The sequence below is a fragment of the Mustela nigripes genome, chromosome 12 (genome assembly GCF_022355385.1).
Source record: "Mustela nigripes isolate SB6536 chromosome 12, MUSNIG.SB6536, whole genome shotgun sequence".
NCBI lineage: Eukaryota > Metazoa > Chordata > Mammalia > Carnivora > Mustelidae > Mustela > Mustela nigripes.
Window position 1 is genome coordinate 70,978,509 of NC_081568.1, and position 14,431 is coordinate 70,992,939.

Here is a 14,431-nt window from a genome sequence, read left to right on the forward strand (position 1 = left end):
CAGCCACGCACACATGGGGTGACTCGGGAGCGCTCCTGACAGCGAGTGGGGAATCCAAGAGGCTCTTTCTCACTTGGCTCCGGGCTAGACGGGTCCATTTACTTTCTGATCAAATATGATTCTGAAGCTCGAGGCATCCTTGATGTTTGCAAGTCAGAAAAGTTTAATTACATGTGTCATTAGGATGGCATTCTGTAATAGCTCTGTGACTGAATTCATTAGCAGAATTCTTAACAGATAAGACAAGACAAATTAATATTTTGTTGCCCATGAAAGCTTCTCATTAAGAGAGTAGTGAAAAAGTGATTAATATTTTGTTGCCAATCAAGATGTCTCGTACAAATGACAAAGAAAGGAGGCCCACATGTCGCGATGCTCTCTCATCCGCCTGCCTTGGAGGTTTGTAGGTGCGGTGTTCCGAGCCTGGTGCTAATTACAGCGGGCGGTGCTGTTCCGTCTGGTGCTGCAGTGGGCGGGGTCGGCAAGGGGCTCTAGAACTCATCAATCCTCCATCTTCATTCCATTGGGGCTGCCCCCCTCCACTCCCCACTCTGCTCCCCGACTCCCCATGCCCTCCTCATCTCTTGGCTGATTTCCTTCTAGGGCCGCTGTTGCCACTGTCCCCAGAGCAGGGATGCCACGTAAGAACACCTGCTGTGATGGGCACGGGCTGCGTGATTCACACAGACATTCAGCCCGAAAATGCCTGTGGAAGGAGGATATGATCCTCCCCTGTTACCCCACAGGCTCACACAAGTTCAGTGGCTTCCCCAGGGCTGCTCTGGGCTTGCTGGAGGCGGCTGGTCCATGTGTCTGAGGCTAATGTGGACACCTCAGGGTCACATCTCCCTGCCTGGGGAGCGTCCCGGGGCTGCTGCTGGCTGCCTGTTGGGAACTCAGGCTGCAAGGGGTCGAGAATGTTGTTTGGCAGCAGCAGCAGTAGTAATAATAATGATGATAGTAATATAAGTAATAGTAATAACGATGAAGAGAGGGATAATAGTTCACCTGGAATACTGTATGCTAAGACGATCCCATGTGTCTTCTCACTCAGTCCTCACTCTGACCCTCGGAGGCAGGAGTTGTTATTTATGTCTATGTCACAGAGGAGGACCTCAAGCCTTCGAGAAGTCAAGTACTCTTTCCAAGTTCACTCAACTAGGAAGTGGTAGAGCTGAGGCTTCAACCCAGGTCCTTTTGTCTTCAGAGCTTGTGCTGTGCTCCGGCAGGCTGTACCACAGAGGGAGGCCTGTGTGTGTGTGTGTGTGTGTGTGTCCCCCACACCTGCACGCTTCTGGTGAGCATCCCTGGGGGGTTGGTGCTGCCCTGTGCCCCCACGTGGGGGTTTCTGGGCAGTACAAGGCCCTGCCTGTTTGTAGGCTGCTGACTTGACCATGAGCAGCAAGTGTTTCCAGGGAGGTAATAAGAGGCCATTAATCTCCAGTTGCACCCACAATTAACCCAAATTGCTAACCTCACTGTGAAAAGTGGAAATGCAATTGAGTTGATGCTGGAGGCATGTTCGAGGGAGGGGAAAAACACTCAAAGTAATTTAATTAACCGATGGCAAGTGCATTAAGAGTTCTGCCTCCGCCTTTATTTCTGGTGTCTTTAAATAGAGCATCAAGTAATGCACATGGAAGTTCAGACAGACACGGGCAGATCTGTCCTAGTTTTGAATTAATCACCACTGACCAAAAACAGTTTAAAGCTGATGCCCCACCCCGAGAGCTCTTGCACACACAAGTCTGTGCACCCCAACACCTCCGCCGACTCTAATCATGGCAAACAGAACACTACCTCTCCTTGCTAAGATCCCAGACAAGCCCTGGGCACCTCAGGCTCAGAAGACAAAGGACTCTGCCCACTCAGCTTCTGTCCATCAACCCCCTACCAGGGTTGTGCTGGCACTGACATTCGGAGACGGGTGGGATTCAGGCTGTGCTCAGCACTGTGGGGAAACGGCAAGGAAATACTCCTGCCCCACATGACAGGGAGACTCCTTGCACAGCTGTGCCCAAGACAGAATCCCCACGGTGGTCTGCCTCTCCCCATCTACTCACCTCATGATCTCCAGTTGCAGCAAATGAGTAGTAGAATCCCAACTTGGTGGTTTCTACAGAATTTTGTACTGGGATTTCTCCCCACAAAGCAATCTCACAGTTGGGAAGAATCTTCAAGGTCATAGGATTTAGTCTGCCCTCCTGTGGCTAGCAGCATTGCTGACCATGGTCCTGCTTGAGCTTGCATTCCTCTAGGAATGGGGAGCTCACTGCTTCCTGTGATGGCTCACTCCATTTTGGGGATGCTGTGATGGATGTATTGGTGCTCCATCTCAGCAGTCCAAACTAGTTTCTTTTGGGGGAGCACCCTGGCCCTGTGTGCTTGTTGAACTCATGGGGTCACACAGCCCAGACTGGCTCCTGTGGCCCTAGTCCCTTCCTCACCACCTTAGAGATAGATGTTCATGGAACTGACCAAGCATCCCACAGGTCTTCCTTCTCAGAGCCAAGCATCCCATTCTGTGCCAGCTTGCTTGACTAAACCAAGAAGACCAGGACTGCCCCCTCTTCTGCCTGAAACTGAGATGGCCCCTACTGTGGCTAAGACCTATCAGCTGTCCTGGCAGGGCCATGCATCAGTGATGTCACTCTGTCTTCTCAATGAACTTCAATCTGGCCCACACATATCCTTGAATGATTCCCTTTATTTTTCAAGCCCCATGGAAGGGAGGGACTGCTAACATTCCCTTTCTGATACCTACGATGAGTAGTCTAAGACGTTGCTCAAAGTCATGAGGCTGGGTTTTGGGGTAACACTGGGAGCCTAGCTCAGGCTGCATGGGCCCTCCCAGTATAGAAGTCTTTCTGCTGCTCATGTCAGGTTGTGGGTGCTCAGCTGCTCTCTCTTCCACTCATGTCAAATCCACGTTCCCACGTCCAGCCGACAAGGCCCCCAGGGCAGGCCACTCTGGTCTTTCCTTCCACCTCCTCACCTGGAGCCTGCCCTCCCGCCAGTGCTGGGCGGTTCACCCCTGCCCTCCACAGGGAACCCATGTTCCTTCTCGCCCCTCGTCTCCATCCTCCCCAGGTGTGGGCTCTGCAGTTTCCCCTGGTTCTTCCAGACAGATGGCTTCCCCGCTCCACTGCCTCCCGTCCGGCCATGTTTGCTGTAGGCTTGTGGGCCTCCTTCACGGTGGGCTCCGTCATGCAGTCTGAGCCCCTGACCTTCCACTCCCATTCCCACTGTTTGGCTTTCGCTGCTGCAACCTGCACGGAGACCTCCCACCCGGCCCGCCCTGCCTGCCCGGGCAGTGTGCCCTTCCCTACTGTGGGTCTGGCTGGCGGGCGTGCAGCTAACATCCAGGCTATTCTCTGCATGCGGTGGGGCTTAGATTTTCTGGTACTTCCAGCTCTCAGACGACAGGCTTGAAAGGCATCAAACGTGGGATGTTCAAATGAAACCCTCTCACTCTGCCACCACCATGGCAGATTCGCAGTTACTCCGCTGGGGCAGGTCTGCATGCAGGGTCAGAGCCCAGCAACTTACATTGATGTCTTCCAAGGCCATGAAGTTGAGGGCAAGCCCGTTGCGCTTCCAGACGATGGGGGGCCGCAGCTCTCCACGGATAGCGCAGGTCAGCACGGTACTCAGTCCCACAGTCACTGTGGCCACGCTGACCCTCTCCTCGGGCGCGAGGCTGAGCTGAACCACCTCTGCAGGGGGAAAGGAGAAAATCTTCAGGTGTACACCAGCATCGGGAGTCCCTACTCACAAGCAAACAATTACGGGGGTTCCCGGCAGGGCAGGCGTCCTAGGGCTCTCAGGCTCTCTACAAACTATTACGGCATGCTGTCTAAATGCACTGATGGACACTCCCTCCTGGAGGACAGGCCACAACTTACGGGAAATATTCAAAGATCTCTGTGAGTCGGAGAAGTCAGGAGCCATAGCGAGTGTAGGGAAACCATCTGTGCTATGGATTTATGAGTTGAGCCAAGAAGGTGGGCCTTCACACAGGGACCGGTGGGGGGGCAGATGTGCGGCGGATGCCCCACTCTGTGCTCCTGGGCCTCATGAAGTCTGGGCCTTGCTGAGTGCAGTCAAGGTCTGCTGGCTGAGCTGACAGCTTTCTCATCCATCTGGGGGCAATTTAAAGGTTGCACTGTCTGAAGCTTGGGGAATGAACTGGCTGACCTTTGAAGGTTTGTTTCTGTCTGAGGATTCTTTGAACTTGGATTTGGATTTCTGTTCAGCAACCATGCACTGTAGCCTTTAATTTTTTTGAAGGGTGCTTCAGGCTGTACAAATTATTAATCCTTGCCATTTTATACTTGCTGACTGGCATTAAGACTGATCATTCTTTAGGCAAATGGGAAGTGTCTAAAATATTTGCTTGCAATCACAGGCTTTTAGAAATTTTTGGGATTAATGAGAAAATTAATTGGACTCAGGCTGTTCATATACCGACGTGCCATCAGGCTTGGAGGGAGAGTCACCAGCTCAGTGACGGTGACGGGACTGCCTCCTCCCTATACCCCTCCACCTCTACAACTCAGAGCACTTGGGGCATCAGCCTGCGGTGGTAGTAGCTGAGGGCGGCTGGCTGGCTGGCTCTGAGGGTCTGTGCTTACCTGGGATGCTGGCAAAAATGCCGGGAGTCCTCCTCACTCTCACTGCTCTTTTGGGACTTGGGGGCCCTGCCAGGGGTGGGGCAAGGCACAGAGCTGGGAACCGACCTCCTGGACTCAGCGGGAGCCCTGGGAACTGTGACCAGGCAGCATGTCTGTGCTCACACCCTCTTGCCAGCACATGTGGGGAGGAGAAGGTGGTGGGTGGGGGAGGGGCTGGAATGCAAACGCTGGCAGGTGGGATGCCCTGCGGAGCAGGTCAAGTGGTCAGGTCAGATGCTTGAGTGGCAAAGCTCTTACCCCACCACAGTCAGTCAGCGGCCCAGCCCCAGGCACATGAAGATGAACAAGATATACACTAGGTGCTTAATCAGTGCTTGTTGGATGGATGGATGAAAAATGGAGAAAATGGAAATAAGGAAAGGCGCCAACAGACCCATGGAGAGGGGACACTCACGCACAGGAAAAATGTGACTCCTCGTGAAGGAGCCGCAGGGGAAAGATAAGCGCCAAGTGATTGATGCCGATGGACCCAGCATAATATTTGACAAACATTAAAATGATGCACTTCAGGTTCCCTCTTAAATCATGGCCTGCTTGCTGCCCTCCCACCTCTGAGTCATGAGGCTTATTATTGGTCAGGGCGGGAGAGAGAAGGCACGCAACCTCCATCGTGAGCCCCAGGCTTGGGAGACTCACAGTGGACAGAGAGGGAGGGAAGAGGAGGACGAGACACATGGGTCTGGCTTCTTCTGCGCTCTGCTGGCCCTTAGGGCTCAGAGCTGGCCCTGAGTGTAGACGGGGTACACCTTCCTTATCGGACTCTTCCCCTGCTCTTCCCAGGGCATGGTGGGGGATGAGGGAACAGGTGAGAAGGGTGTGCCTGTTGGCATGGTGGTGAGGGGAACCGAGAGGGGCTCTAGGAGGGAGTTAATTCCTCCTCCACCCTCCCGCCTGGGGTGAGCCCATGAGGCCTGGCACACAGCCAGAGGCCCCTGGGCTCCTGAGTGGCATGGAGCAGTCCAGAGTTTCCTGGCCACACACTGGCAGGCCCGTGAGGTGCTGTGTGTGTGCCTGAGGACGAGGCCCTAAGGGAACACCCTTGGACCCTCCCAGATCAAGAGCAGAACCTGGGATGACCTCCACCGAGAGGACCCGAGACAGGGTAACTGGGAGTCTGTGGTGTGGACCGCAGGTGGCAGGGGACCGCTGTGTGTTTTATCCATACTCAGAAGGCAGTTTGGGGAGCAGCTGGGGATGCCGGGTGGGAACTGGAGGCATGAAGGGTTTTTCCTACGTAGAGCATTACTTAATGCAGGCTTGTTAGAATGACCTGCTCCCATTAAGCTTTACAATGGACTGAATATTCACGCACATTGTCCTCCCAGCGCCAGAGGGCAGGGCTTGTGAAGAAGTCTGGCAGGTCACGAAAGGAAAGGATATTTTCTCTGCCTGTTGGAACTCTAGTCCAGGGACAAGGGAAAAGAGCCACTGAGCCCTCAGGTAGCAGCCCCTGGGGAAGGCAGGACATCCCTAGGCTACAGAGCTCCTGTTCTCAAGGTGTGGTCCCCCACCACTGACATCACATCTCCCATCTTGGGGGCAACTGATGGAAATGCAGATTCCTGCCCTTCTACCTCAGGCTGGTAAGACTCTGGTGGCAGGGTGGGCATCCTGGTTTTAGCAAGCACCTCAGGGTACCCTGAGCCCTGACCACCACTGCCTTAAAAGATGGTAGGGGCGTGTCTGGGTAGATTGAAGTGGAGGGTGCCGGGGTGAGGGGCACGGATGGGTAGGTGAGGAATTCTGGTTGGCTGGGGTCTCATTTGGAATGTAAGACCTATGTGCAATGTAGGGTCCTCCATGGAACCCCAAGTTCATGTATTTCAAACAGTTTGGCACAAGGCTACAACCAAATAAAGAAGCAAAAACACCGGTGGGAGGGCTGCTGGGACGGCAGGTTCCAGCCTGCTTCCTCAGGGCTGCCGCGCTTATTTGTATATCTGAAGACGTGCACTTTGCATGGAGGAAAGGCTCATGCAAAATTAGAACGCGTGAATACTGACAGAACCATCATAATTCTGCTCCTGTCAGCTACACAGATATTAACCAAACAGCAAATATTTGGATCACTTAGAGTTTAATTAAATGAATGTTTTATTGGATTTAATGCATGTCAATATTCCCTGACTGGTTTAAAAATTCTGAAGAGATTTACGGCAACCAAAGCTCTCCTTCTGCCCTTACTCCCAGTTATTTACTGTTCAGCACCCCTTCCCCAGGCAGGCACCCCCTTTCCCTGCTAAGTGCCCCCCCCCACGGTCACTTCCTGGAGTGAAAAGCGAGATGGCATCGTGGGCTGGGGCTGGAGCGAGCGGAGCAGGCTCTGGACTGTGGCTCTGGACATCTGACCTCCAGGCCTGGCTCTGCTGGCGACGTAGCAAGTGGCCTTTGGCAGGTCCCTTCCTGCCGCTTGGCCTTGGTTCGGACATCAGTAAAACGAGAGATCGCGTGAGGAGGGCTCTGGGGACCGACATTGCTTTGGGCTCTGGAACTCTAAGGACGTGTTTCTAAGTGGACAATCCTGCAGATCCTCTTCAGTCCTGCCAGGTGCTGACTTTGGGTGTCCCTTTCCTCGCCACCCAGTGCCACCTGCCTCTGCTCTTTGCCCGCTTGCCTACAGTGGCACCAGTGATGCCTCAACTGGCAGCAGGAACGGCGGCCAAGCCCACAGGGGCTTCCCTCAGGATACCCCCAGAATCCTTGCTCTCCACCCCAGACACCAACGGCCTCCTGTGTGCTTACCCCCAGACTGCTCCCGTTCCTGTGAGCACCAGGGATATTAGAGCCCTGCACAAAAGCCACCCACAGCTCCTGTCCCCCGCAGAATGCAGAACAGTCCCCACTGCCCACCCCCCCACTACCCGACCTCCTGCAGTACTTCCTGTGGCACCCACCAACCCCCATCCTATTTGTCTATTCTCAGACTCTCACTCGCTCAGCCCCTCGAGATGACCTCAGGGAGGGTGTCTGGAATCTTGGAGTTTGAACATCAGGGGACACTTAGACAGATATCTGTTGAAGATTGAAAGACACTGTCCTACTGAATTTGACAGGACCTTTTCAGGCTTAAGCAACAGAAACTCAGAAATACTGAACTCCCTTAAGGGTGGTCTAAAAAAAGAAGGGTGGTCTAAGTTCTCATAGCCAGGAAATCTAAGGAGGGTGGAGGAGGTTGTAGATGTCCGGGGGCCTCCACAAGGCATGCTCTACTGGGCTGCAAGATGGCCCCTCGCTCACACTGTCCCTGTGCATGGAACCCCAGAGAAGGGAACCTGATCTTCCCTGAGAATCCAGGAAACAAGCATAGGACAGAACTGTGACCTTCACACATACCTCCTGTGTCCTCCCACAAAGCCATCCCTGGGTCCGGGGGACGGAGTGCTGTGCTGTCACAGGACTGACCCACACTCGCGGCCTGGGACTTGTGGCCACCCCAGGGCCTGGTGCCAGGTGAGTGGAGGTGGGGATACGTGTCCCGACAGAAAGGGTGTGTTGGGTGGATTGAAACCCTACGACTGCTACAGAGACTCAGAGAGGTCCTTCTCTCCCCTCTGTGCCTTCCCAGTCGCACCTGGAAGGCCTGCCGTGGGGCACGGGGATGAGGGGAAGGGAAGTGGAGCCATACTGCGAAGGAAGCGAGAATCGGCAGACATGAAAGCTGATTTAGGCTCCTGCGGCCCATCCCCCTGGCTGCCCTTCTCTTGGGAGCTTGGGTTGGTGGTGGGGCCATGGCCTAGCACGGGGGACTCCTGGGCTGGGCACGAGAGGAGGGCCAGGCAGCCTGCAGTGTGTGGGGACAGCCCTGGCAGGAGTTTCCACCCCTTCCTCAGGCACAAGTGCCCATCAGGAGACTCAGATCTACTGATACCTGTGCTCTGCTCTGTGGGGCCAGGACTGCCCTGAGGGGGAAGCCCCCCAGGACCACCGAGACCTTCTGCTGCTGGCTGTAGCTCTGCGGCTCCCATGGTGTCTCACCATCTGTGGCCCTGTGGGCTGCCCTGGGAGGTTGTTGAGGCTTGTTGGGGACCATGCAACAAGGTCTGCCTTGTGCCCACAACACATGGGGCAGGGAAGGAGGGCTGGGTGGCAGGGCCCAGGGGCCCAGCAGGAGCTTCTCTGCCACAGCTGGGTAGAGGTGCCACAGAGAGATGAGGCCAGCTGTAAGAATTGGCACTGGAAGGCTGCCTGGTATGAGATCAGAGGAGGGCAAGGTTGCTGGGGGCTCCTCACAGCTTGGGACATCTGTCTCCCTATGAGCCAACCCTTCTGATATCCATGGGCATCCCCTTGTTTCCCCTGGGACCAAGAGGCACAGGTCACATTGAAACTATTGTCTACATCAGCCGGGCTGGGCTAGCCCAAGACAGAGACTAGTGTTCTCCCTAGCCTGCATGTTCATGTGTGGGTCTCTGGTGCCTAGCACAGTGCCTGGCCCACAGCAGGTGGGCTGTAGGCCAAGCCTGGCTGACAGTAGTCTCCCGGGAGACCCCTGCCTCGTTCTCTTAGCCCTTCTGCCTAGAGCAGTAAAACACCTTTGCTTTCCAGACACTGGTGTTGCAAACGCCAGACCTCAGCTTCCTCCCAGCACCCATGTTCTCCCCGCTCCTGGGAGCCTGCAGGGAAGAGGAGGTCGCAGGCGATCAATGCGCCCACCAGACACAGACTAACACCCTTCCCGAAAGGCACGCGGCCATAACATTTCAGTCTCGAGAGAACTGGGTTTTAGTTCCTATTACAGCTTTTGCTTAATCTCCGGCGCTATTTCTCACACTGACTTGAACTCGATGAGACACTCATAAAACCATCAGCAGCCTCTCATGCAGGATTCTGGTGCTTCACAGCAAGAGAAATTAAATTTCTCGAATTATTGTCAAGTTCGCGTTAGTTTTCTTATGTTAGAAATGCACTAATGGAACACATGCCTACCTGGACACTTGCCATTTTTCAAACGATGCTCTTGGTGGAAAGACTCTGTCAAAAGCTCAATCAGCTTGCCACACATCAGTACGTCGGACTGAGTCTCCAAGGCTAAAGTCAGGCTCAGGAGCCAGCTTGGGAATTAGGACAATCTGGAGACACCCTGGGCTGGGCGCTTAGCCCTATCTCTGTAGCTGCAGCCTGTCCTCATACTGTGCTTGTAAGGTAAGCATGACCTGGGAGCCCCCTCCCAACCCCCCCACCCCAGGACCTGTGGCACCTGTTTGACAAACTCTCCTGATCTGGTCTCATTCCTGAGACCAGGATCACACTATGAAGTTGGTGAGTGGGACAGAAATGAAGGTGGAGGGTGTGTGCCCCATGTCTCCTGACCATGTAAGGGATAGTCAACCTCTCACATCTCCTGGACCCTGTATCTTCACCTGGCCCTTCCAGGGTGGGGCTGGTTTGGTGTGCCCTGCCGGAAGGTGTTTGAGGGGTGGTGGGGGGTGCTTCATGCCTCCTGTGACCCCCTCCGCCAGAGCCTGCCACTCGGAGCTCTTTGCACACATCTACAGATGTGTGGGTTTAGGGACAGATTGTCTTAGGACCCTTTCATGCTGACATGCATGTTTCGAGCACTAGGGCACATCTGGCCTGCACAGGTGTCTCTGTTCCAGCCAGCCTTGCATGTGTCCAAAATTTCCCGTTTCTCTAGGCATAATCTGATTCAATTTTCCTGTCATTGTCCTATTCCCTCTTGCTTGCTTCATTTTGGAGAGAGCAATAAACTTGTTAATTACCTGCAGATCTGTGGGTAATTTACTTTTTCAATGGACTTATGTTGCTTGGTGTTGCTGCAACCATTTTTTTACAGTTTAGTTATTAAGCTCTGCTCTTCGGTGTCAACAAACACCTTTGAAAGCTGCAGACAGAGAACATATCTGTAGGATCTCTTTTGGATCCTCAGCACCTAATACAATTCCTGGCACAAAGAAGGGACTCGATAACTAGTTTTAAGCAAGTGCACCATTAATGGGTAGTGCTCAGTCGATGATTGCTTATTGTGCACCTACTATGTGCCATGATACAGTGGGGGATGTACTGGCAAGCAGAACAGGCCCACGTCCTGCTAACCTGGAGCTTGTGGTTAGGTAGGGAGGCCAAGAGTCAGATGTGGGATGGGGAGAAGAGGCACCTAAAGCGTGTCCGTGGACCCCCGTGGGGAGCCCTTGGTGCCTGCAGAGCCTTACTGCTCTCTTTTGGTAGAGTCCTTCCTGTGGGCCTGGGGCTGGGCCCTGCAGGGGTGGATGTAGCAGATAGACCCCTTTCTCACTCCCACAGAGCTCCCGTGTCATGAGGCCTTCTCCTGGTTTGTAGGAGGGCCTTGTGCAGGGGCTTCTTCTGAGCTCCATGGCTCTTGTTTTTTTTTTTTTTTTTTTTTTAAGATTTTATTTATTTACTTGACAGAGACACAGCAAGAGAGGGAACACAAGCACTGGGTGGAGGGGGGGTGGGAGAAGGAGAAGCAGGCTTCCATTTGAGCAGGCAGCCTGATTCGGGGCTTGATCCCAGGACTCTGGGATCATGACCTGAGCGGAAGGCAGACATTTAACGACTGAGCTACCCAGGTGCCCCTCCACAGCTCTGTTTTGCATCCTCTGGCCACTAAACCCTTCTAGCTTTGGGAAAACTAACCCACAGTGGGACTGTGGTAGAGGAAGCAGGAAGTCAGAGCTGAGCTCAGTGCCCAAGAGTTGTGACATCATTGGCCTGGGTGCCCTCGGGTGCCATGGGTGTGGCACACAGCAGAGGCAGCAGTTGGAAGCATGGGGTCTGTATGGGGGTGGAGAGCCCAGGGTCACCTAGTCAGCTGGGTGCCTGGCTGCCAGCTCTCCCTTCCTGGCTGGGGTCTGTGCCTGGTGAGGCCTCAGGCAGGCTGGCCAGGCCGTGTACCTCCTGAGCCCTGCCCTGCCTAGTCCCAAAGATGATGGAAACACTTCTGCTCGGGGTATTTGCAAAAGGAGTGTTTTTACTGCCTATTCCCTTGGTAGGTTTAGGGAAAAGAAAATAGTATATTACCTTATACAATTATACACTAGTTACTCAGAATTTGCAAGAATTCATACAGATGTCAGGGGCTGGACCTAGAATCTCCTGGATAAGCTCTTGGTGCAGATGAGCACACGGCTTTGACCTAGGCAAGCAAGAGGGGGTCACACTATGTTTTCCCAGATGCTGGTTCATTTTCCAATTCCTAAGCACTCATGAAAAAAACTTCCTAGCCTCTCTTGGAACCAGGGTGGAGTCATGGGACTGGTTCTAACTGGAGGGATGAACATGCTTGACCACACAACCCCCACATCACTGTGATGGGTAATTTTATCACACGACAGGGCCATGGGTTGTAGGGATAGTTGGTCAGACATTCTTCTGGGTATGTCTGTGAGACTGTTTCTGGAGGACATCAACATGTGAATCAGTTGACAGACTAAAGCCGATTGCCCTTTCCAATGTCCATGGGCCTCATTCAATCCACAGAAGACCTAGGTAGAACAAACAGGCTGAGTATTCTTAGTATTAGTATACTATTGCTAGCATTCGTACTTAGTATTCTGAGTGTTCTTAGTATTTTGGGCTCCTCCTCCTTGACTGCCTTCCGGATGGAACGTGGGTCCTTTCCTACCTTTGGGCTTGAAATCAGACATCATCTCTTCTTGGGTCTCAAGTGTTGGCTTTCAGCCTAGAACTCACAACATTGGCTCTCTTGGGTTTCCAGTTTGTCAACTGCAGATTCTGGGACCTTAGCCTCCACAATGATGGGAGCCAATTCCTTAAAATATTCACTCCCTCCCTCCCTCCCTCCATTCATCCACCCACCCATCCTTGCCTCGTATTGGTTCTGGTTATCTGGAGAGCTCTAACTCATGTAGTCACCTCGTACACCCTCTTGTTTCCCCTTGTGGAGACTGTATGGTCATGCATTTTGTGGGAGCAAAGAACACAGCCTCCTTGTTGCTGCCTGAGCCCTTCGGGCCCGGTGAGGATAACAAATTAGTCTTTACTCCATCATGCTATGAGATTTGGGGTCTCTACAGCATTTGGTGTTGATTACCTAATATACCCCTTTAGGAGACAAAGAAATTCATGTTAATGTATTTCCACAGAAGAAAGTGCCATGAGACATGGAACGGACCTCTGACAGGCTAAGTCATGCAGGTCAGGAGCCCTCAGAATCCTCTGACAAGAGGATTCTGAGATCTGACTTCTGTTCCAATCCTCCAAATACCTCCTGTCCAGGGAGCCCACTCTCTTATCCCACAGTCGTTTCTATTGCTTTCATCATTAGGTAACATCCAATTTCTCTGCAGAAGGGAGGGCAGTGGGGGGGCAGGGAGTGTCTCAGGGTAGATTGGGAGAGAATGTGTAAGTAAAGGACCCAGGATAATACACACTGTGCAGGGGAAGAGCAAGGTGCCAAGAGAGAGAAGAGCAGGGAGGCCTAATAAGATGCAAGTTGGGGTGGCAGTGGAAGCCTCTCTGAGCAGGAGATATTTCAGTGGAAATCCCTACGAGGAGAAACCAGGGAGGCCAAGAATAGGAGAAGGGGCATTCTCATTAGAGAAAGAGCTTGTGCAAAGGCCCTGAGGTAGGATGAGGGCTTACCACCCTCTGGGAACTGAGGAAGGCCAATGTGTCTGAAGCACAGGGAATGATGCAGGTGTGTAGGCACACACGTGGTTAGAGAGGGGCTACACATCCAGGCAGCACAGGTCACTGCTTCTTAATGGAAGACTTGACGATATTAATTTAAGGCAATGGAAAGTAATTGGAAGATTTTAAGTCAAGGAGGGACGTGATCTGATTTGCAGGCTAGAAGGATCACTCGGGCCATTGTGTGAATGACAGGCTGTAGGAGAGGAGAGGACGCAGGGACACTGTGTGCGAGGCTGGGCCTATCCTGCAGGGAGAGTTAGGCTGGAACTGTGGGGAAGGAGAAGCAGAAGGGGTGGGACTTCTAAGCAGCTGGGATGAGGAGCCCCGTAAAAGGGGTGTCAGGAGTGACTCCCTCCCATGCTCCCTGCTTGACCTCTTGCATAATACAGTGACAGGTCCTGAGATGGGCAGGCTGGGAGCCTCGAGGTGCCATCCTCAGGCCTTCAATCTGGAGAGTAGATTATGATCATATTCTTGGACTCTTCCGTGAACAAGGCTCAAGAGGACTTCTAAACTATAGCATTCCCGTTACTAAAAAACCTCAGCCCAAGAAGAGGGGCAGATGCAATTCTCCATTGTCCAGGCTGCTCTCCCCATGTCCCTCAGGGCTGGGGAGAGGCCAACAGGCAGCCCGAGCAGCAGAAGCCAGATGGGGGGACTATCCCGGATGCCCACCCACCCCCCAACCCTGCAGTGCAGGCCATGGCCTCTCGGCCTCTTGGAGCCGGGACTCAGCTTCACCCGTGCGACAAGGGGGAGCCCCAGGGCCTGGCAAGAGCATTGCTAAGTAGAGCTTGTTTTCTGCTTAATTATCCAGTCTCCTGAGAACACTAAGTCATGCCTGCATTTTGTAAACAGGCATCAGCAAAACATTTTGGAGAACAGCTTTCATCAGTGTATTTGTTTTATTTCAATTCCAATTTCCCGAGTGTGCCTTGCCTCTGATGAACTCCTGGGTGGGGGTTGCTGAGCCCCACCGAGGGCTCGGCCATCCCCAGGGCCCATGGGGCTCCTGGCAGCTTCTCTCTTTAAAGGAAACAATGTCCACAGCCTCTGTCCCTGACAAGCAGGCCTCCCGAGGACCTGGGCCCACCACTTCCTGG

General features: G+C 53.4%; 1 protein-coding gene across 1 annotated transcript in view; it reads right to left on the minus strand.

Moving 5' to 3' along the window:
- The window catches only part of FSTL4 (follistatin like 4), a 401,404-nt gene that overhangs the window by 69,037 nt on the left and 317,936 nt on the right, over window positions 1–14,431 (minus strand). Inside the window, exon 7 of the mRNA XM_059417566.1 lies at window positions 3,550–3,716. Coding sequence (XP_059273549.1) covers window positions 3,550–3,716 — 167 coding nt within the window. The remainder of the gene's footprint in view (window positions 1–3,549; window positions 3,717–14,431) is intronic.